This window comes from Camelus bactrianus, chromosome 12 (genome assembly GCF_048773025.1).
Source record: "Camelus bactrianus isolate YW-2024 breed Bactrian camel chromosome 12, ASM4877302v1, whole genome shotgun sequence".
Lineage (NCBI taxonomy): Eukaryota > Metazoa > Chordata > Mammalia > Artiodactyla > Camelidae > Camelus > Camelus bactrianus.
Window position 1 is genome coordinate 66420825 of NC_133550.1, and position 21255 is coordinate 66442079.

General features: G+C 55.6%; 1 protein-coding gene across 1 annotated transcript in view; it reads right to left on the reverse strand.

Moving 5' to 3' along the window:
* Positions 1-1963: 1963 nt before the first annotated feature.
* Positions 1964-21255, reverse strand: part of PHF21B (PHD finger protein 21B) — an 85397-nt gene continuing 66105 nt past the window's right edge. Inside the window, exons 5-13 of the mRNA XM_074375696.1 lie at positions 20336-20476; positions 12678-12729; positions 12359-12435; positions 9980-10034; positions 8839-8861; positions 7639-7797; positions 6010-6085; positions 5576-5679; positions 1964-4299 (exon numbers count right to left, since the gene is read on the reverse strand). Of these exons, the coding sequence (XP_074231797.1) occupies positions 4081-4299; positions 5576-5679; positions 6010-6085; positions 7639-7797; positions 8839-8861; positions 9980-10034; positions 12359-12435; positions 12678-12729; positions 20336-20476 (906 nt within the window). The 3' untranslated portion in view covers positions 1964-4080. The remainder of the gene's footprint in view (positions 4300-5575; positions 5680-6009; positions 6086-7638; positions 7798-8838; positions 8862-9979; positions 10035-12358; positions 12436-12677; positions 12730-20335; positions 20477-21255) is intronic.

A 21255-nucleotide genomic window follows, 5' to 3' on the forward strand; every position in this document is an offset into this window, starting at 1 on the left:
CCAGGCCCAGGTGGCCCCCTGCAGCCCCAGGCTGGCAAGGTCGCCAGGTTAGGAGTGTGCATGCATGCAGCCTGGCGGCGTGGCCTCCAGCCATCCGCACGTGCCCCACGACGTGATCATTGTCCGATGGGCAGAGATAGAGTGGCCAGAAACACAGGCGCGGGGCCACAGCCTGGGATGAAGTCACTGGCTGGCTGTGTGACCTGGATGTGTCCCTTTAGGTCCCTGTGTTTCAGGTCCGAGGCAGGAGCCAGGCTGGGTGGGTACACAGCAGGTCTTCAGGGAACCAGCTCTGCAGTCTGTGGGCTGTGGGGGCCAGATGAGGCAGACGGGGCAGCCCTGGGTGGTCCCGGGGGGCAGAAGCCACAGGGAAGCAGATTTCAGGTGACCTATGGAAAGGTGTCCATGACGGGCTGAATTGTGTTCCCCTAGTATTTGCGAGCATGACCTGATTTGGAAATAGGGTGACTGAGTCTAAATGAGCCCCCTGGGATGGATCCAGTGCAATACATCTGTGTTCTCATGAAAAAGGGAAATTTGGACACAGACACGCACACGGGGAGAAGGCCATGTAAGGTGGAGGCGGAGACGGGGTGGTGAGTCTCCAGGCCAGGAAACGGAAAACACGCATGGAGGGAAAATGATGAGGAAACACAGTGTGGAGACAGCCATCTTCGAGCCACAGTGTGCCCGAGGTTTACGGATGCTGGAGAGAAGCCGGAAACAGATTCTCCCCCACAGCCTCAGAAGGACCCAGCCCTGCTGACACCCTGATCTCAGACTTCCAGCCCCCAGATTCCCTGCCTTTGTGAAGTGGACAAAACCATAAAAAGGTGACTCATAGTAAGTTATGAAAACCTAAAGGAATCGAATGGAGCAAGGAAGGAGAGGAAATGCTGTCTTTCTGAGAGTGCCTGAGACAGCTGCACTGAGGGAACTGTGGTCAAGTTCCCAAGCAAGTGGGGGAGCCAGCAGGGGAGACAGCTGGAGAAGAACATGCAAATGCAGGCACAGCCTGTGCAAAGGCCCTGTGGCAGGAGCAGGCCTCATGGGTTCCAGGAAGCACAAGGAGGCCACGTGGCTGGGACACAGCCATGAAAGTGGAGAAGAGCAGGAAGGGAAGCTGAAGGGGCCAGATGTGCAGTGCCTATGGCCTTGAGGACTTCAGCTTTTGCTAAGCAAGGAGTGACAGCAGGCTTTTAACAGAGGTGCTATCACACTGCCCACATGAATGGGGCTGACTGTGCTAAGGCGGTGGTGGCAGTAATCCAGGTGAGATCATGGCTGAGATCAAGGTGATGTTGGTATGGGTGGTGAGATACGGGCACATCCTGTGAATGGTCCGAGGATGCAGCTGACAGATTGCCGACGACCATGCGGGAGGAGTGAAGGGTGACTGCGGAGGTGCTGGCCTGCGTATCAGGAAGGCTGACTCCCCCCGCGATGGGGAAGGTGCAGGAGGGGCTGCGGGAGACCAAGCCATCTGAGATACCTGCCAACATCAGCGGGGCTGGCCACGGGCAGCCGGATATACACAGCGGGGGGGGGGGGGGGGTCCCTGGCAGAGGTGCGGGCTGGAGATGGAGGCTGAGGAGCCACCAGCACAGAGACAGAAAGCCCAGAGGCTGGACCAGGCCAGCAAGAATTCAGGAGAGAGAGGTGGGCCCCCGGCACTCAGCGATTAGGCAGAAGAGAAACTGGAGGGGTCCATCTCTGTGACCCTGGGCCAGGCGGGGACAGGACAGTGCTGTGGCAGACCCCTGTGGCGGGGCTCCGCTTTATAGTCTGTCCCATTCCCTGGCCACAGCTGACTGTCCAGCGGTGGGCGCCTCGCCCAGCTGGGCCGACCAGAGGCCTCTGTAAGTCTGGAGCAGGGGTGCAGGGAGGCTGGCTTCCCAGTCTGACTAAGCCCCGGGGTAGTTTTGGCTAACCTCGCTGCCAGGCTGCTTGGGAGGCAGAGAAAGCGAGGATGTTGATGCTGAGAGGGAGCGAGGGAGGGAGCAGTGTGGACATGGCACCTGGCCTGAGTTTCTGTTACTTGTGACCATCAATCCTGGTCCTAAGAGGTGCACATGCCACCTCCTAGGGGGACCAGTGCATGGAGGGCGCCTGAGAGCCCCCCCCCACCTCCCTCCCTCTGTCAGGGTGGGGCGAGGGCAGGACTCTGATTTTCAGCCTCTCCAATTTCCACCTCCCTGCCCCGTGTGCTCCCAGAGGTTTTTCCGACGAAGGCAAGGAAACAAACCGCAGGACTTTGAAATCATCCATCGAGTTTAATGCATCGTACAGAAGGGAAACTACATCAGCATATTTAAGACAAACACTTTTTCTCTATCCTCACTATCCATCGGACGGTCCTCCTCGGTCCAAAAAACTAAGTCTCAAGACACATCGGCAGCTACCTCTCCCGGGTCCAACCTTTCATATCCTCCCAGTACGTTTTTAAAAAATTTAATTCACTCCATCCAAGAAGAAAAACAAACCAACAGAAAAGGAACCTGAAGACATTTACATCGCAAGCCACGCGGTAATGCATAATTGGCATCTCGAGTAACCAATATATAAGACGTGTGTCTCACAGTTCACTTTGTTCATCAATAAAAGAATATAAAAATCTTGTTCAACCCAGTGTTGAGTGTATTAAAATAGATCTGTATCGTACAGCACAGTTTCTCCCGGAGTCGTGAAGATGACAGGAGGGACCATGGCAGTCTGTGGGATTCCGGCCAGCCTCCTTGCTCTGCACCTGGCAGCGTGTGTGCGTGCGTGTCGGGGGCCACGTATGCACACGCACACGTGTGTTCAGCGCAATGTGGCACCATGTGATATGCTGGGGGTGGGAGCCCTGTGGCTCCCGGATGCTCATCCTGTTGTGCTAAGTCCCTGGGGACTGGAGAAGCTGAGGGCGTGACGAGCCTGCAGCTTGTAAGCCGGCAGGCACCCTTGGCTCTCGGGGGGGACGGCAGGAAGAGGGCCTCTCCGGTCTCCCAAGGCCACCCCTCCCTTCTCCCCAACCCTCACCCCACTTCTTCAAACCCCTCTGGATCCGTCCAGTTTGGCAGCACCCCACCCCCGAGGGGTTTCCCATTGGCCCCTGGCAGCAGAGACCACTGGGAGCAGAAAAAGAAGTTAGCAAGTGTCCCCTTCACATTAACTATCTCACGATAAAAACGCCATACAAAAATGTAAAGTTTCTTTTTGGCATAGTGTCTGTACTGGCAAGACAAGAGGAGTGGGAGACTTTATCGGCTCTTCGAAGGGAGAAGACAAAAGGCTTCGGTCGGAAGTTGAACGATTCAACCAAAAATAGAAAGCCCACCAAACGCCTCCACGGCACGGCTGCAGCTCCCTCTTGCCCCAAAACTCCATGAGAAAAAGACAGCGAGAGCGAACAGGTCCCAGAGTCAGCAGAGGAAGGAGGCGGGCAGCCAGGGCTCTCAAGACGCGGCGGCGGAGCCTGGCATCCCCCAGGCGCCTCCTTCACGCTTAACAGCTGCGGGTCTGAACCGCAACACTGACAATGGGGCCGGGCCGGCGTCTGGGAGGCGGGGGCCGGGCCTGGCTCGCGCCCAGCGGGCCCCGTGAGGGAGGGCGGCGGCGTCTACCTAGATCTGCTACCCACTCTCGCCCCAGCTACCTCTACTGCTCAGCTACGTTGTGCCCCAGCTCCCCACCCGCAGGACCCCTGGGCCTTCCTCCTGGGGCCTGGGCTGCACAGTCCTCCTGGCCCCTCCGGGGCCTCAGCCCTCTCTCCCCCGTGGGGGTGGCACGAGGCCGAGGAGACACCTGTGCCCAGAAGCCGGAGGCCTTGGCAGCTCCCCAACAGCCAGGAGCTAACTGTGTGCCCCCACCTGGCTCCCGGGCGTCCCGTCTGAACGTGACGGGAGTCGGACTCCATCCCCACCCGTCCAGGCTCTAGGCTTCTCACCCAGCTCCTTCTCCCTTCGCTCCTCTGTCTCTGTCTGGTTTTATTTTTGTCTGCAATTCATAGTGTTTATGAATTAAGGCTGACAGAACCCTCAGGTCTTGTAAGCAAGGTCCCAGTGACTTTCCGTGGGTGTGAAGATGGGTCCCTTGGGGTCAGTTGTGCCCCTGGGGGTGCTGGAGGGCAGAGTGCATGGCGGCTGCTGAGGGCTTGGTCCAGGGCCCAGCCAGCAGCGGGGCGGGGCTGGTGGTTGTCATGGTGACCTGGAGCATCTGCTCGCCCTGTATCAGTCTCAGGAGGGCCCGCAGGCGGTCCAAGGACGACTGGGTGCCCCTCTGCCGGGCCAGCAGGCTCGTCTTCAGCTCCAGGCATTTCTGTCGGGGGCAAGGAGTCAGAGAGTAGGGTCTCAGAATTCAGCTAGGCAGGTGTCCTGCGACAGCCACCCCCTCAGCCCCATCTCCCAAAGCCCCTCCCTTCTATTGCAGAGGCCTTCAAGAAACCATGAAGAGGGCCTCATGTACACCAGGCAGCAGCGAAAGTGGAATTAAACAGCAGCCAGACCCACAGGAGACACTTGTTTTACAGTCGAGAGCTGGAGATGGTGTGCGTGTGTGGGAATGTGGGAAAGTTCTCCCTCGTGCTTGTGACACTGCCGAGCAGACCCCATCTCTCTCTCCTCCTGCTGGAGGAAGCTCACAGCCTGTTTGGGCTCAGCGGCAGCAGCTGTGGAAGACCTTCCGATCCCTGGCCGGCTTCCCGCTCTGTCTCCTGCCTGCTGTGTTCGTGGCTTTTGCTAGCTTTTGTATAGATCATGGCGGCACAGGAAAGCGGTAAGGGCTGATGCCTCAAGTGAGAGCTTCACTCATTTGCTGCTTGGACAGGTAACTGACACTCCCTGAGACCGTGTCCAAACCACTAAGAGAAGAATAATCATAGAGCTTCTTCATGGGGTTATTGAGAGGATTAAATGAGATACTGCATTTAAAGGGTTTTACCAGGACCTGACACTGCTGTTGGCAATATCACCACCACCACCACCATCAACATCACCACCATCGTCATCATCACCACCATCATCATCCTCATCACAACCATCGTCACCATCACCATCATCATGCACAACACCTTTATCACCACCACCATCACCACCATCATCACCACCATCATCAATATCATCACCATCATCAATGTCATCACCATCATCAATGTCATCACCATCATCAATGTCATCACCACCATCAGTATCATCGTCACCATCAGTATCATCACCACCATCACGATCACATCCACCGTCACCATCATTATCATCATCATCACCAAAATCACCACCATCACCACCACCACCCTCATCTTGTTGATCACCACTCTGCAGAGGAGAAATCATCATGTTCACTTTATACAAGAAGCTGAGGTTCAGAAGCAGTCAGGGTCTTGCTGAGGTTCCAGAGCTGAGAAGGAGCAGAGCCAGATGCTCAGCTGCTTGATAACTATTTGTGGAACGAGTCACAGAGCTGCCTTCTGCACCTGCTGACTGGCTGAGTGATGCTGGCGAGTCTCTCTTCTCCTGGGGCCTCAGTAACCGGACAGTGAATCTTTGGATCTAGGTCTTGTGGTTCTGAAGGCAGATCCCCCACCACCCACACCACACACCTTCACCGCTGAGGCCAGGCGCCGGTCCCGCTCCTCCAGCTGCTGGTGCTCACTCTGCAGCTCACTGCCTCTCTGCAGCAGCTTTTGCTTCTCCTCTTCCTTCACTGGGGAAGAGAAGGCCAGGCCCCCCCAGGAGCGGCAGGTAAGCAGGGGCTGGGCTGTGGTTGAGCAGGAGAAGCAGAGAGAATCCTAGGCCCCTGCCTATAGACCATTCTGGCTACGGCCTCCTGCAGGGGCCAGCGGCTCTTGCCAGATGAACAGGGACTGGAATTCCCGCAGCAACCGCCCTGCACACAGGACTAGTCCCAGGGTCCCTCTTTTCAGAGCTTTGGCTCAGAACAGCCTCCCATGGGCCCCGGGTGAGCCAAAAGGCCTGGGGGCAGGTGGGCCAGAAGGGAGTCAGTGCCCCCTCCCACTTCCCGAGGCTGTCTTACCTGTCTTGTGGGTCACGTAGGAGTGCACGATGGCCAGCATCCCGGTCCAGGGCACACCTTCGTCTTTCTTTAAGGCCTGGAGGGCAGATGGGGAGCTGAACAAGTGGACAGCCTGGGGCCCACCCCACCCTGGCTCGCCCTCGGGGAGGCACGAGCTCTCCGGGCGGTAGGTTCTGGTGTGATCTGGGGTTGGGGCTGCACCTGCCTCCTGGTCTGTCTCACAGAGGCCTCTCAATAGGAACAGCTCCCAGAGGCAGGAACCTGCTTATCGCCAGGTCCCCAAGTAGTGCCCGGTGGGGAGCAGGTGTAAATTCTTCTTGAATGAACGAATGAATGAATGATCACGTGTCTTCTTCCCATGTCCCAGGGACCTCAGAGCAGTCCTGGGCAAGCCAGGGACAAACTGGGGACTGCATCCCCTCAAAGAGTTGGGACCCCACCCTCACCCCGGTTGAAGCAGTCACAATACAGGGCTGGTGGCCTCCCAGGGAGCAGCCCCACAGGGGCACACAGCCAACCGCACCCACCATCTCCCTCGGTCTCTACAAAACCCAGGATGATGGGAACTCACAAGCGTTAGTATTTTTTGAAATAAACGTGATTCCCCAATGACTTTTACAATTAATAATTCATTCTGTAGAAAAGCACACTTTTTAAAAAGCATTAAACAAACAAAACACTGACACTTCCCCTCACCCAGCCACACACAATATTAACACTTGGAAATATTTTCTCCCAGGTTTTTTATTCTGCATAGTTTTTTCTCAGATAGCTGTTGAACTACACAGCAGTTATAAAACCTGTTTTTGATTTTAATTTTTTAAAAATATAATTCCACATAGTGAACAACTCCAAAAGAACCGCAAAATCCTTGTAAAAAATCATCCAGTGATCACATAATATCTCACTGAGTAAAGAGCTAGAACCTATTTCACCAACTCCTTGTGGGGAAGCTGGTCTGTTTCCAGCTTTTCCCTTTAATAAAGAAAGGCCGAGGGGCTTCTCTGTGCACAGAACTTTGCCTATATGGCCTAGACTCCATTCCCCAAAGCAAGACTCTAGGTTTAAAAAGTGTACAATTTTTAAGGCAGTGCTTGAGAGTGCCTGCTTCTCTGCATCATCACCAGAAGGGAGTGTTACTGCTTTTTGCTAATTTGATAGCTTTTCTTCTGTGGGTTGTTATCCATGAGATCAAATGTGTCAACTGGCACTATTTTTGCAGTTTGTGTTGCTAGGCTGGTTCTACCCAGGGGAATCTGGTGTCACTGAAAGTCAGACAGCTGCAGAGGGAACCTGTGCTCACTCTGCACCAGTGGTCCTCCCCGGCGATGTCTGAGATGGCCATGATGGGGGATGCTATTGGCATCCAGCAGATGGAGGCCAGGGACACTGCTGAGCAGACTGCAGTGCACAGGACAGCCCCCCACAGTGGATCATCCAGTCCCAAACGTGGGCTGTGGGAAGGCCTGTTCTTCCCCAGCCCCTCTTCTCCCTCCTCCTCGGCCCTCCCCGTCTCTGCTCACGGTTGAGGCAACCCAAGAAGTGCAGACGGCCTGAGCTGCCTCAGATGCTGTGCCGGGTGAGGGCCCTGCGGTACAGGGACAGGGTGAGGGCGACAGCTTCCCGTACCTTCTGCTGACACTTGGGACACACCCACACGCCCTTGGGCGCTGACTTGAGGGGCGGGTCCAGGCAGCTGAGGTGGTAGGCCCCCGGGCAGGCGCCGCAGGGCTGCAGGTCGGCCCCTCGCCCGCAGGCAGCACAGCGCTCATCGTGGGCAATCTCGTTCTGCAAGAGAGGGGAGGGCGGAGGCGGGTCAGCCGGGCTGGGGTGGGGGGGGGGGGGGGAGGGCGGGTGCCCAGGCAGCTGCCACCCCGACCTGCTGGGGACCCTCTCCTCCGCCAGTGTTTTACTCAGCAGCCCTGGGAGAGAGGAATAAAGGAATAAAGGAATAAAGGTATAAACCTGGGCGGGGGGCGGTGATGACAGTGTGGGGACAGGCCTGGAAACCAGGAGGAGGAGCAGCATCCGGGTCTCCTGCCTCAAAGCCAGGGCCCTTCTAGGACTGTGGGCTCTGCAGAGCAGGACTCGGGCTCCAGGCATCCCCTGTCCCCGTGGCCGGGCTGGCTGCGTCAGGATGGCTGTGGACAAATGCTGCCCCAGCAGCCCCGACCTGTGATACTGCAGGGTTATTACTGCCAGCAGCTCAGCCTAATGGGAGTTTCAGCACCTGTTGCTCTTTGGTGGCTTGACCTTCACAGGCATGGAGGGCCTGGGAATTTCTCTTAGAATTAGATCTGCAACTTCGCAAAAAAAAAAAAACTGAAACAGTGAATAAACTCTGAAGCCATGCCCACAAATGAGGTCAGGACCAGCCAACCCTGGGAAGCTGGGTCACGGTGCGTGCATGGGGGGCTGGGCTCTCGCATGATCGCAAAATCTGGGTGTGTGGGGTGGGACCCTGAGACCCAAGTCCAGTCCCTCACCAGGTGGAGAATGAGGACCAGAGAGGGCCAGCTCTGCCCGGGGTCACACAGCGAGGCCAGACAGAGCCCGCTGGCGCCCAGCATCAGCTGCTTCCATTCAGGGTCCCTGAGTCCTCAGTACTGTGCAGGGAGGGCCCCTGCTTGAACCTGTGGGCTGGGCCCTGTGGTGATGCCGACCGCCAGGCAGGCTGGAAAGTGGACTGGTGTTGTACAAAGCTCTCGGCACCGAGGACAGAACCTGAGGCCCTCAGCTCCACTCCAGGGCAGCAGGAGTGACCCTAACCTGGACCGTATGGAAGGCGTGCCCCACCCCACCCAGCTGTGGAGACCAGGGGACACGTACCTTCCAGCAGGGGTCCTCATTGGCTAGCACAGGGAAGAAGGGCGGAGAGCACGTTAGTGGGCACGGGAGGAGCACTGATCAGGACTGGAGTCCGCAGTCCAGCGTGAAAGGGGTTCTCACCCAGGGCATGATGGGAGTATCACAGGCCCCCTGGGGACGCCTGGGTTCTCACCCAGGCTCATGGGAGTAAAGGTCTCTGCCCTGGCCTTGGCCAGGACCCGACAAGGGAGAGGTGCACTGTGGCCCCGAGCTCCCTGAAGAACACGGCAGCAGCAAGCTGTCCTGTCCAGTGGGGGGACATCACTCCAGGGATCCCTCAGAGTGACTTACTGTCAACTCGTTTTGGGCCGTCACTCACTTCCATTCTAGTAAGTGATGCCAAACCACATGTTTTAATGATCACAAAACACAGTTTTCCAGGAGGAGGGTATGGCTCACGTGGTAGAGCACGTGCTCAGCATACACAGAGTCCTGGGTTCAATCCCCAGCACTTCCTCTAAACCCAGCACCTCCTCTAAAAATAAGTAAGTAAACCTAATAACCTACCCCCCAAATTTTTTTTAATTTTTAAAAATTTAAAAAAAAAACTAAAAAGTAGTTTTCTTTTCAGTTTCTGGAAATCATACCATCCAGTGGGAAGAATGGCTCCTGTGCATTCACAGCACTCGACCGTTTACAAAGCGCTGTCATGCTCACCGCTCGTGTCACTGTCCCAGCTCGGAGAGGCAGTTACTGTTAGGGGCCCATTTTCTACAGATCAGTAAACCAGGGCCCAGGGCGGTAATGTGATGTGTTGAAAGCCACGAAGAGTCCCAGGAAGCAGGCAGTCATCTTCTGCCCTTAGGACTCCTTGTTTCTTTGGCACCACATGGCCTGGTTCTCTGCTCAAGACCACACTCAGGGGTGGGACAGAGGGCAGCCCGGAGCCCCGGGTTCTGGGCCTTGTGCGCGGCCCCGGCCCACACGCCTGCTCAGGGAGGTCGCAGCACAGGGGCCTGTGCCTGGAATGCGCCGCCCGCCAGGAGCAAGTAAGTGGTCGCCGCCGTGGACGAGGCAGGCCGGGGGGTCAGGCCCGCTGCCGCGGGGGGAGGTGGCCCCGGCCCAGGCCCACAGCAGGAGAAGCCTGCCCCGCCTGCCTTACCTCTCGCTGTGAGGAACAGGGGCGTGTTGAGATAGTTGGACGCCAGCCGCTTCCTCTGCAGGGGACAGAAAACAAAACCAAACCACCAGATCGTGGGGAGCCCTCCTTGGCTGCCGTGACCCCGCCCCAGACAGGCTCCCCACGCCGGGCTCTGGGCTCCAGCCGGCCACGCCCAGCCAGGGGCAGAACAGGGACAGGTACAGGGGTGCAGGGGAGGGGAGGGGCGGGTCGGCCGGGACAAAAGCCAGCAGAGGCTCTGTCCCACAGGTGGCCGCGGAGCCCATCCCGGGGCTGCGCCTGCCTCACTCAGGAAGGACGGTTAGGAATCTCTGACCGGGGCAAACCAGTAGCAAAGCTGACATCCGGCCACCCCCGGCATCTCCTTTCTCAGTCGGTTCTCGGGTCAGGTGGGGAAATGAGGGGTGTTACAGACTGGCCCCACTTCTTGGCATGTGGTCCAGGAACCCTGGCAACAGAGTGGCCTTGGCGCCCAAAGCATCATGTGTAGATGGAAGTTTCTGGTACATTCCAGAAGGTGGCTTTCGTCCTGGGCTTTGGCAACCACAGGCCATGGGTTCAGACCTTGGTGGTTCGAGATGGCTTTGGCTGTGGCAAGAAGATGGTTCTAGACTTGGATGACAGACTGTAAACATTCTCTCACGTGGTAGGTCCGTGCTCAGGACCAAGGGAGAGACTCACAGAAGGGCTGCTCTGGGGGTGACATCTGTGTCCAGGGCTCAAGGTCACAGGGCTTTGTGTTGGCTCTGATTGCTAATCAGGTCACCTGTGGCCATGGCCACAGACTTCGGAGGTCACGGCTCTGCCCCAGAGCGGGGATGGCTCCGTCAGTGAGCACAGCAAAGGGAACAGGGCCCTTACTGTACAGAGAACACGCCGTCTCCTTGGGGAGGTGGGGGAACAGCTTAGGGACACTCGTACCAACGGTGCCCAGTGCTGGGGGCACTGTCTCAGGACACGCTTGCTCAGAAAATGGGGGAGGAGGTGAATGGCTATAAAGATGTGCTCCCCGAGCAGGAGCAGGAGGCGAGCACCGGTGGGGACGGGTGCGGGCGAGGAAGCCGGGCGACGCAGGCACAGGGCCGTCGCAGGGCTGAGCCCTTCCTGCTCCGTGGACGCCCTCCCTCCCTCCCACTGAGCCCCAGTTTGTGAGCCACAGATTTGGGACAACGGGCCCAGACTGACCAAGACCCCGGGGGAGGCGAGCGGGCGTTCTCCTGCCCCTCCTTAGGCCCCAGAGCCAGCACTGGCCTCTGCAGACGCCCCGGAACGTGCCCCGGAACGTGCCAGCGCTGGCCTCTGCAGACGCGGCTCTGCTCCAGAGGGCTGCCCTGCTCTGCGGCCTTCAGGAAACGGCTTCCATCCTGGGGGAAGGTTCTAGGGCCTTTTTCCTAGGAAACCCCAGAGCATCTGGGAAAGGTCGCTGGCAGACGACGCCGAGCTAGCTTCTGGGAGGTGACATCTGGAGTTTAGCCTAGAATTTTGGACTTGAATTTGCCAGATTTCGTTCCGGATTCAGTTCCTCCCTGGGAATGTGAGGATGGGAGGGGCCAAGGTGCTCCCTGGAAGGCGTCCTTAAGTCCTGACAGCACAGCACGGGCTGGAGTTGGTTATTCTCATCGTGCCCCCCCTCCCCCGTAGGGCTGCAGTTGACCTTGGGGGGCGGTCTGGATGGGATTTGGATTGGGCGAGAGTTCCTTGGCGCCTACTTCAGTGCCCTATTTCCCCAGTTTCGGCTATCTGGGGAGCGCGCACGCTGCCCACCGTGAGGAGGCCGTGTTGGAGCCGGGGTGCCACCGTGTGAAGGGGACCCGGGCACAGGGCCAGCCACAGAGGGTTGGGAGAGAAAGCTGGGCACGCCAGGCGCCGTCTCTCAGGTTTCCGCGCGGAGGGAATTCAGCTGGAGTTACGGCCGCTCCTCTCCCTCCTCCCACCCCGCTCCTCCCGCGCGGGAGAAGGAACCGGCCTCGCTCAGTCCCCTCTCTCTGAGCCTTGCAGCCTCGGCCTCTCCACGTCAGGAGCATGGGCTGAGCTGGCCGGGCTCCACCGTCAGGCCTGAGTGGTCCCGGGAGGCCCAGGGGCAGCAGGGTCTGCCTGTGACCAGACCTCGTGCCTGGTCATGGGGGGTGTTGGGGAGAATCAGGGAGCTGGCTGCCCCCTGCCTCCAGGCCACGCGCCCCAGGGCAGCCCGTGGGAGGAACACACCGACATGCTGGTCTCCCGCATCTGGCTCTTACCTGATGCTGAACTCAGGAGGTACAGAAAGAATTATTTACCGTCACGCCGTGAACGGCGATCCCAGGAGGGGCAGGCGAGGGAGCCCCCCCCCGCCCCCCGCCCCGCGCAGCGCCGGGCCCTCACCTCCGTCTCCAGGAGGCCGCTGTAGGCGGGGTTGGCCGTGCTCCTCCTCTTGCGCTCCTGGCGCTTGCTCTGGATTTCTGAGGACGCACAGGTGCAGCCGTCACTGGACTCTTCCTGCCCCGGGGAACCCCGCCCGCGGCCCCTGCAAACCCTGGCGCCACCGTCCCCTCGCAGAGGGTGGGTCACACTCAGGTGCTGCCATCTGACCGGGAGTCCCAGCCCCGCCGCTCCTGTCTGACTCCAGCTCGGCAGACAGCCCCGCGCCCGAGCCCCCCGCCCCCGCGCCGGCCGGTCCCAGCCCCGTGGCCCCGGTCCTCACCCTCCAAGTGCTCCGTCGTAACCAGGCCCAGTGCTACCATGAAGGCGATTTTCTGAGGGAAGGAATCGGAGAAGGGTTAACACAGCTTTTCTGTTTTGCGGTTCCTTAGTGTGCACCTAATGCCCCTTCTCCATCCCGGGACCCCACCCAGGACCCCCCATCCATCAGTCGTCCTGTCTCCTTAGGTCCTCGGGGCTGTGACGGTTTCTCAGACTTCCCTTGTTTTTGATGACCTTGGCCGTCCGTGAGGAGTGCTGACCAGGACTCGTGCAGCACGCCCCTTGATTGGGACCTGTCTAATGTTTTTCTTGGGCTTAGACGGGGATGCTGGGTTTTGGGGGGAAGCCCACAGAGGTGAAGCGACCTTTCCATCTCATCCCATCGGGGCCCATGCCTTGACCGTGGCCGATCGCTGTGACGTTGGCCCCCATCACCTGGCTGAGGTGTGGCGTCAGGCGTCTGTGCTATGGAGTCACACTCCCCACCAACCCCGCCGTCCCCACTGTCCTCTTTGTCAGGAAGTCACTGTGCACTGATCACACTTAAGGAATTGGGGGGTTTTGGTGTTTTGTATTTTTGTTTTTGGTTTTGTTTTTTTTTTTTTTTTTGGTCATGAAGACATTTTAAAAAATTGTAGTAAAATTTATCAGTATTTTGTTTTGCAGTGTTTGGATTTTTCCATCTTAGCTAGAGACCAAGTTTAGAAAGCAAGTTGCTTATGTTTTTATTTTAGTATCTATGGTTTCACTCCTTTAATTTTTGATCCCTTTGGAATTCATCCTGGTCTTCATGGCGCCTATGGAGCCACGTTATTCCATACAGCTACGCATTTGTTCCAGTACCACTTACTGAAAATCCCATCTATTTTTCATACTGACTTAAGGAGCTACCTTAATCATGCACTAAAATATCATATATACACCCACACACCACATACACACTTGGGTCTGGTTTTTTTTGCTTCCTATTCTGTTCCTTAAATCTGCCTATATATTCGTGAGCTATGGCCTCACTTTTAGTATCAAGGCTTTACAGTAATATGATAGGATCAGAGTCCATTCCCTGCTTTTCTTGTTCAGAGCTTCCTCTTCTTGCTTATTTCTTCCTGTGAAATTTAGAAACCATCTTAGGCCATTCTGAGAATGAGAGAATCAGTTGGTCTATTTACTGGGCTGATGTTAAAATGATAAGTTAACTTAAAGAATAATGACAGCTTAATAACATTACATCTTTGTGTCCAAAACCACGGGGTGCCTCTGTTCTGTCTGTCTTCAGGAGTTGCAAACATCTCCTCAAACGGGCGTTGAATATTTTTACGTTCATTTCGAGGCATTCCATCCTTCTGCAGCGATCACAAACGGGGCCGTCTGGAAAGCATCCAGCAGGCTGCTACGTGTTTCTGTAGACTACTGATGTTTGCACGTTAACATCACACCCGCGGCAACGCCGGGTTCTCAAGTGTCTGCAATACTTTCTCCATCAATTCTCTTGGGTTTCTACATCATCTCAAATAACGACTGTCTACTCCTTTCCAATTTTTACTTCAATGCTGTTAAAAATAGTTCTCAACTTGTCAGCTTTAAATGATACTCTTTGAGTCACTGAAAGTCCCAGCTCTACAGAAGTGACAATCTGAGAGCTCACCCCTGCCACCTTCTCCCCATCCTTCCCTCTCCGTTCATGTAGATGAATCTTATACGTTGGTATTTACTGTAATCTTACAAGTGTAATATTTACATTCTGTCCCAAAACCCTTATCCTGTTCCAGTTTTACTCTGTAGTTAAATATACACGATGTGCACCCAGCATTGGTGCCGAACGTACCCCAATCGTCTCGTGGTTGACCAGGGTTGAGTTTCTAGCAGTGTTTTTGTGAATGGCTCATGGGAACAGCATTTCCTGAGTTCTCGGCGGATTTAAAATTCTTAAGTCTGTCGCCTTTTAATGTGAAGGACAGTCTGGCTGGACTTAAGTCCCAGCTCTCTCGCCTTTCTTCCCGGTCTTGTCCACGCTGCCCTCCTGGGTTCTGGGGCAGATGTTGCCGTGGAAAAGTAAGATGCCAGCCCAGTTGTTCTTCCTCTAAAATGACTTGATTATTTTTGTCTGGATGCCTACAGGACCCTTTCGTTTCCATTAAAAGTGAGTGACTTGACTGGGCTGTGACCCAGTGATGACCATTCCCCCGGGTACAGGCACCAGCTTTCCCTGGGACCTGGTGGGTCCTTTGTATGGAAATGAAAGTCTTCTTTTATTTCAGTAAACTTTTCTTGAAATACATTTAAAAACACAGGGAGGCATCACCACAGCATGAAAAGTGGGGCCAATAAAATCAGTCAGAGACGTGCGTGCACGTTGACATGGGATTAACAAAGGTGGTCGAGCAGGAGGGCCCAGCTCAGCGGTGGAGCACGTGCCTAACACGCTCAGGGTCCTGGGTTCCATCCCCAGTACCTCCTCTAAAAATAAAACAGACAAATAAATACTTAACTACCTCCTCCCCTCCCCAAAATAAAAAAAATAATAAAAGTTAAAAAAAAAATGATTGAGGTGGCTGCAGAGCTGCTGAGACAAGGATTCTGGGGTCCAGCAAGCTTCAGCCAACAGATGCCAGCATAGGCTGCAGTTTGGTGGCGCCTGGTTTCAGTGTCACGTCTAGGGGCCTGTGCTGGACAGGGCAGTGGCAGGGCTTCTGGGAATCTGCCAGGGCCGGCGCCCGCTTCACTGGCCTGGTCTGGGAAGGCTGGGCTGGGCCGGTACCGGTGGACTCCTGGTTCTGCATGCAGCCTTCCCTCCAGCCCCTCCTCCGCAGACGTTAACTTCAGTCCACGCCCACGTGAGGCAGCAGGAGCACACGTCCTAACGCGTTACAGCCACGTTCACGTTGTGGGGGGTTGTGGGAAAATCTCACTGTGTTTCTTCCTTAGTCCCTGGGTTTCAGCGTCGTGGCGCCTTCTTAGCGGTGATTATTTGATTGATTTCTTTCTTTCAATTCGTAGTAACATACTGGATTTTTGCGGGTAGTGAGGGTTCTTTATGTGTGGTAAGAATTGCCTCTCTTTCTCGTATGATTCCTTACAGTGAGTCTGTATTGACTCCATTCTTCACGTACGGTGCCTCTGTGGGATTCTGTTTTACCAGCTGCCTTGTCCCCCAACAAGGTCCAGGAGGGCCTGTGGCCCCTTCCCTGCTCCTGAGTGCCTCACAGGTCACAGCTGTGAACATCTTCAGGAGGGACGTTTTTGCTCGTGCTTTCTGACACGTGCCAGCACCAGACACTCCCCCCTTCTGTGTGTTCTCTCTCCGCATTCCCTCACGTGGCCCCAGCTTTCGCCTGACCCAGCCCCGTCTACCCTAACTGCGGCTCACAGACGCTGCCTGCCCTTTGCACTTTCTGAACACGGACTTGTAATCCTCAGGCAGTATGTGTAACTGACTCCTTCTGCAGCCTGCAGCCCCTTGGCCCTCGGCAAGGCCTCACCCACACAGCTCAGGCGACTGCATCGTGTGTACACACACACATCTATATGTACACATGTACATATATAATGTTTTATTTCTTTGCATCTCTGTGCTCTCTCTCTGGTAGCATATTTTAAAGGACTAATTATCTTGGTTCAACGCAATAAGTTTTTTTTTTTCAGCCAATCATGGTGGTTTTTATTACCAGATTTTCAAATAATTTCTGTATCCATCTGATGAATGTTTTATTTTCACGGTTTTTTTTTTTTTTGCTTCATTATTCCTTATTTATTTCAAGTGCATGTTATTCCTTTATTTTTAACTTCCTGGAGTACCTGAAACATACGCATTTCAAAGCCGTTGTTACGAGCATCCCACAAAGTTAGCTTCGTCCTGAGGAAATCTGTCCCCAGGGCTGGTTTTACTGAGTGTCCTTCTTAGCGTCACATTGTGTCACGTGTCTTAGGACTCTGCCTGCAGACGCAAACTGAGCACCACTTCTTCTTCTCTGTTTATTTTAGGTTTCCTTCTCTCTCCCTACGGCTTGCCCTCCCCTACAGCAAGTTTGCAAGCGCAGGGGCCTCTCCCCGCCCAGGTGTGGCCCCAGGCACAGGCTGGCCTCCCTGCTCCTCTCCTGCTGGAGCTTTCAGGACCCACTGCCCCTCAGGAGCTGCCCTCTCTCCTGGTCACCTTTGTCAGATTCTGAAGCTGGAGGCCACGGCCTGGGGCATGGGCCCTTCTCACTGCTTGCGTTTCTAGGACACGGTGATGCTCAGCTGCATCTTACCGCTGTCTCTCCGTGCACTTATCTGTCGTTGCCGTGGGTCCTCAGCAGGGAGGTCCAGTCCAAGTGCCACCCCGGGGGTGGGGGAGGGCTGCTTTGATGGATTTCAGGAAGGGAGGGGTGACCAATAAAAAAAAAGTCAAGGAAATCGTGCCATTTTTGACGATATGGATGAAACTTGAGGGCATTATGCTAAGTGAAATAAGTCAGAGAAAGATAAATACCCTATGATCTCACTTATGTATGGAATCTAAAAAAGAATGAACTCATAGCAACAGAGAACAGATTGGTGGTTGCCAGTGGCAGGGGGTGGGGTGTGGGGGAAATGGGTGAAGGTGGTCAAAAGATACAAATTTCCAGTTATACGATAAACAAGTACTGTGCAGCATTGTGACTAGAGTTAACAATTCTGTATTGTAAATTTAAAAAGTGCTCATCACACAAAAAATAACCACGTGAAGTGATGGCTGCTTAACTACAATTACTGTGGCATTTTGCAACATACACATGTATCTAATCATTATGCTGTACATCTTAAATTTACATAGTGTTATATGCCAATTATATCTCAATAAAGCTGGAAAAAATTTTTTAAACAAGAAGTGGAGGGGACTTGGTTATTTCTGAATTTTAGAAAGATCCTTCTAGCTGCAGGGGGAGTAGACAGGGAGGAACCCGTGTCGGGGCTGGGAGCCCAGGGACAGTCAGGGTGGGGCTGGGGCAGCAGGGATGGCGTGCAGGGAAGGAGCATCTGGGTGCATGGGTCTCGCCCCGAGAGGAGGCTGGGGCAAGGGTGGTGTCAGGGCTTGAACAGGGCTGAACTCCTGTGCCGGCCGTCCCTCTGCGGGGCACAGGTTAACCTGTGAGGGTAATCACCTTGGTCAGATGCTGCCCAAGGCCAGGACAATGAACAGCACAGAAGAGGCCAGGCTCTGTCCTAAAGAAGGCGGGGGATTTGGGACAGAAGGGAGCTGCCAGGGCCCGGGGCCAGGAGCCTGGGACGTGTCTGGACTTAGTGCTCAGCCCAGCGACCAGGTACACAGCTGGCCTCTCTGAGCCCGTCCACTCGTCTGTGAGCTGAACGCTGGCCTTCCTGCCGCGCCCACCTTGCAGAGCAGCCGCGAGGCCGCGGGAGAGGGGAGAACGCACAGTGAGCGCGGAAGGCTCGCTCGGCAGAGAAGCGCGCTTCCTGCCCCGTGTCCCTCCGATGTCTTGCGCGGGCCCTGTCCCATCATGTGGCTGAGCCCAGCTCCCTGCTTATCTCACAGGCGGCCGTGAGCTCAGAAGATGCTGTGTGTGTGCGGGGTGTGTGGGCACCAGGACCTCGCCAGCCACTGCCCCAGAAGCCACCGTTACAACCCAGCCCTACAAACACTAGCTAACATCTCTTTACCCAAAATCGAAGCCCCAGCCCGTGACCCCTGAGCTTCCGACTGGCTCATCTGGGGAACTTCCTGGGGCAGCTGCTGCTCTGGCCTCAAGTGCTTTGACACAGATTCTTCACGAACGGGTCCAAAGGCTGCCACGAGAAGTCGCGTCCGTGCCACCCGACTGCTCCCGGCCCTCTTCTAAAAGCAACTTTGAGAAGGCCTTTTACAGCAGGACATGTTGTAATTGCAAGTTCTATTTAAGTCATTACACGTATTTACGCTAATTATGTAGTTAGATGCAATTATACTAATTGTATAAATGCACAATAATTGACTAAGATACACTTCGAAAGAACAAAGAGAATCCACCCAGAAACCCTTCCCGAATGTTAAGGGTGAGGCAAGCCCCGTGGGAGGACGGCAGGGTGCTCGTGGGCACTTGAGCAGCGAGCTGGCCCCAGGCCCCACCATGCACACAGTAGGTGCTCATACGTTGCCACTGAATGGAACCAACGGTCTCTCTTGAGACAAAATTGGGCCTGGGGCCACAGAGGAGACGGGTTCCATTTCAGCCTCAGTGAGTGGGTGACTCTACAAATTCCCAGCGGGCTTTTAGGACCTATCAAAGGACGTTAGTAACCAAGTCATTACCCAAGGAATTAAGTTCCATCTTGGCGGCCGACATGCAGGTCTTCCAGGGTCAGGCTCCGACGTCACTCTTTAACCCCATGTCTAGAAATTCTCACACACACACATGCTACCCGAGATCCAAACAGACCAAACAGGCCAGCTGACTTTCTGGGGTGTGCTGAGTCCTTTTTCACTTCCATGCGACGCCCGGGTGGTACCCTTCACCAGACCTGCCATCACCCTGTCTCTTGTCCTTCTGCTGGACACCCTAACTGTTCCTCTGGTCCCTGTGATCATGCCTCTCCTCTGTAAAGCCTTGCACGGTCCTTCCAGATAGAAACACAGCTCGCTCTCTCTGCCTGGATCTCCCACAGCTCAGAATTTGTAATTCTCTGATGATACCTGACTTTTTTTTTAACCCAAATTCAAAGTTCTAGTGGCCATGCCTGTGTGTGCCAGTAGGTGTGAGTTTCCCTAGGGCCAGGACTGACCACATCAGCCCCATCTCCGTGTCCCCATCCTCAGCACAGAGTCTGGCATGGAGCAAAGGCATGCTGGATGGATGAATGGATGAATGATTTTTCTGGACAGCAGCACTTTGATAGAATTCTAAGGAGTTGGAGGAGCCCAGAGGGACCTCTTCTGCCTGCTGGGGGTGGGTGGTCAGGGAAGGCTGCCTGGAGGAGATGATTCCTGAAGGGAATCTTGCAAGATAAACAAGGGTTTGGTAGGGAGAGAAAAGGGGGCTAGGCAGGGGCAATCAGATGGAAAAAGGCCCAGAGGGGTTTGATTTTGGCCCAGGGTGGCTGAGCATAAACGCAGGAACACGAGGGGGTCACTTGCTGTGAACAAAAGTTCAACAAACAGCTTACTTTTAAGGCATTCGGGGTCCTGCTGTGCTACCTTCAGAAGGGGGGCACGGGTGGGCAGAGAGAGGAGCAGGGCTGCTTTGGGACCACAGCACTGTCCCACGGACGGAGGGTCCTGAGGACGGGGATGGTGGTAACAGCAGTGCTGGGCCCTCTCCCCGCAGACGCTGACTCAGGGAGACCTCCCAACAACGCGGCCAGGAAGGCAGACAGACCTACCCCTCCACCTCATAGATGAGGAAATGGACCCCGTCCGCCGCCCCGCCCCCCAGTCTCACCGCTGGCAACAGGCAGCTCGAGGATGCAAAACCCAGGCAGTCTGGTCTAGAATCTGTGCTGACCGCCGCCCCCCACGGCCGCTCAGCGAGCAAAAGGCTGACGCGAGACGGCTGAGACCGCCACTCTCTGGGCCAGTCCCCGCCCGGAGCACCCAGGGCCCCGGGCGGCTGTGCCCCGGGCTTGTCGCTCGACCCCAGAGTGAGGCCCGTCCCCACCCCCTACGGCGCAGCCATGTCCTACGGCGGCCCCCAGCCCACAGCCTCCCACCTCGGGGTTGTCCTGGCTTGGGGGCCGGTCCTCCTTCTTCTTTTTGGTGGCCTGAGCTCCCTGAGATGGCGCCTCCGTGGGCGGCCGCGACTCCGCCGTGCTCTCGGGCTGCGTCTGCACTTGAGGCTGAATGATGATGACCTGGAAGACGAGGCGGAGGGTGAGGGGGACGGGGCTGGAGGGCCCAGGGCGGGCGGGGCTGGGTGTGTCTGCCCCCAGAAGGGTGCGGGAGCTAGGATGGTGGTGGGATCCCAGAGGCAGGAGGAGGCCTGCACCCCGCCTCTAGTCCAGGGGGTGCTCACTCTGAGGGGCTTTGGCGATCCTGGGGGCATGGAGAAGGGCGAGGGGAGTCAGGCCCACTCAGCACGGCGGAGAGCAGCCCTCCCCGGCAGTCCTCGCGGCGCCCACGCAGTGTTTGGTTGGACTGAAACGTCTGCAGCTGAGAAGTCAAAGATTGACTTCTGCTGCCTGGCCGCTCCCTGGGCCGGAATCTCCCCCTTATGTGAATCAATTATTTATTTTGGGGGCAATGAATTGGGAAAGGATTGCTAACTTTTTCATGGACCTAGGCAAAAGAATTCACCAGGAGCAGCCCTGGGTCTGGCTTCAACCAGGAGTAGCTTGTTTTTTCACCCTAAGAACATGTAGCGACTTGTGAATGTGAAACTCCTCAGCGGTCACAGGAAATGCACCCCATTTCTCTGCCGGCTGAAGGGGAAGTACTTTGTTCTTCTTTGAATCATAATTTTGAAACCCCAGAATTCTCTGGGTGGAAAAAAATGTTCCCTTTTTATATTTACAGAAAAAAAACATTAAGATCCCCAACAGAAAAAAAGGGGGAAGAATATCCTAAAATGAGTCACACAGGAGACAGGATTCTTGAAAAGTGCTGGGAAACCTTCGAGCTCAACACTAACCAA